The sequence below is a fragment of the Propithecus coquereli genome, unplaced genomic scaffold (genome assembly GCF_000956105.1).
Source record: "Propithecus coquereli isolate 6110/MARCELLA unplaced genomic scaffold, Pcoq_1.0 Scaffold73, whole genome shotgun sequence".
In the NCBI taxonomy this organism is placed as follows: domain Eukaryota; kingdom Metazoa; phylum Chordata; class Mammalia; order Primates; family Indriidae; genus Propithecus; species Propithecus coquereli.
Window position 1 is genome coordinate 5401619 of NW_012153396.1, and position 1701 is coordinate 5403319.

Here is a 1701-nt window from a genome sequence, read left to right on the forward strand (position 1 = left end):
TATGCACTTCTTGCTTATTTACTAAGTTAAATAGAAATATGCAATAATAACAAACATTATTTAACACTTATTCTATGCCAAACACTGTTCTAAGTGCTTTCTATATATTAACTAATTTAATCCTTCCTCAAACTCTCTAAGGGAGGCATTAAGTTTTCACCCTATTTTACAGACGAGGGAACTGAAACCCACAGAGGCTAGAGACTTGCCCATGTTCGCACAGTTAATACGAGGTTGTTATAGATTTGTGTCGCCTCAAAATTCACACATTGATGTCGTAACCCCCAGTACCTCAGAATGTGACTCTATGTGGAAACAGGGTTGTTGCAGGTATAATTAGTTAAATTAAGATGAGATCGTGCTGGAGAGTGACCCTAACCCGGTATGACTGATATCCTTATACAAAGGAGAAATGTGGGTGAAGACATGAGCACAGGAGAATGCCACGTGAAGATGAAGGCAGGGATTGGGTGGAGCTTCTACACTCCAAGGGACATAAAAGATTGCCTCAAACCACCAGAAACTAGGAGAAAGGCATGGAACGGATTCTCTCTCACACTCCTCAGAAGGAAGCAACCCTGCTAACACCTTCATCCTGGCCTTCTAGACTCTAGAACTGTGAGGCAATACATTTATGTTGTTTAAGCCACTCAGGCCCTTTGTTACCCTAGTCCTAGCAAACTAATACAGGGGTTGAGCAAGGACCAAAACAGCTGGAGAGCTCCAAGATCACTTCGTTCTCGGTGCCTCCCACAACAGAGCTAATTAAAATAAAAAGACATCTCCCCCACCCCAACCCAATAAATGGCACACGAGTGACCAGCTTTTATATCTAGGCAGACAAGCAAATCATTTGAATAGTCTTTTTCCTTATCTGCATCATGGTGCCCTGGAACCCCTACTGCCTGACCACTAAGTTAAAGGGGCTCTTTGAAAGGACTCACTGGCCAGACCTTTTTTCATAGACCCATGAGACTAATTTTACTCAGTCCACCTGCTTGACTCTGAGCCCCATACTAAGGCATCAAAAGTCAAATATTTAATAAATAGATTTTTGAATAAAGCACCCATCATTCTTGTTAGGTCCGGAGCCGAGGCAGAGGGACACACGAAGCCTCATGTGTAGCAAAATGCTGTTTATTTCAGGCATCTGGGTGCAGATGGGTGGAAGCCAAAGAGCATCCACACTGAGGGAGGGGAAAGCCTTGGGTTTTCTAGAGGGTTTCTTAGGGGGGAGTGAGTACCCGGGCCAGAACAGCCTCTGCAATAAAAATTTTTTTTTCTTAAACAACCAATTTCTGGGACCTCTGGGTCTGTCTCATCCTGTAGAGATAAGGGAGGGGAGAGTTCCGTCCTTATCAGGGGGGACAGGAATGTTGGCTGCAGCTGTCTGTTAGGTTTACAACCCTGGGGGACTCTCCAGGCTCCTTCAGCTTTTGTTTTGCAAACCTCGGTTTTCCATTAACTGCATTCAGTCCCATACATACTTTTTGAGTTCCCATCTGGAACAAACCTAACAATTCTGAGGTTAATAATATCCAGACTTGTACTGTTTCCTTTGGGTTAAAATGAAAAAGATGTATCCCATGGGTGACAGTAGGGACAAGGACCCTCCCAGTAGTCATATTACGCTAGTACTACCAGAAAAAGGAAAAGGCTTTCCAGGTGGCCAGGCGAGGCGACCTGGCTGTGGGCCATGAA

General features: G+C 44.2%; 1 protein-coding gene across 1 annotated transcript in view; it reads right to left on the reverse strand.

The window, feature by feature from the left end:
* Window positions 1-213, reverse strand: part of CFAP43 (cilia and flagella associated protein 43) — a 94956-nt gene extending 94743 nt beyond the window's left edge. Inside the window, exon 1 of the mRNA XM_012661640.1 lies at window positions 206-213. Within this exon, the coding sequence (XP_012517094.1) occupies window positions 206-213 (8 nt within the window). The remainder of the gene's footprint in view (window positions 1-205) is intronic.
* Between the last annotated feature and the right edge of the window lie 1488 nt (window positions 214-1701).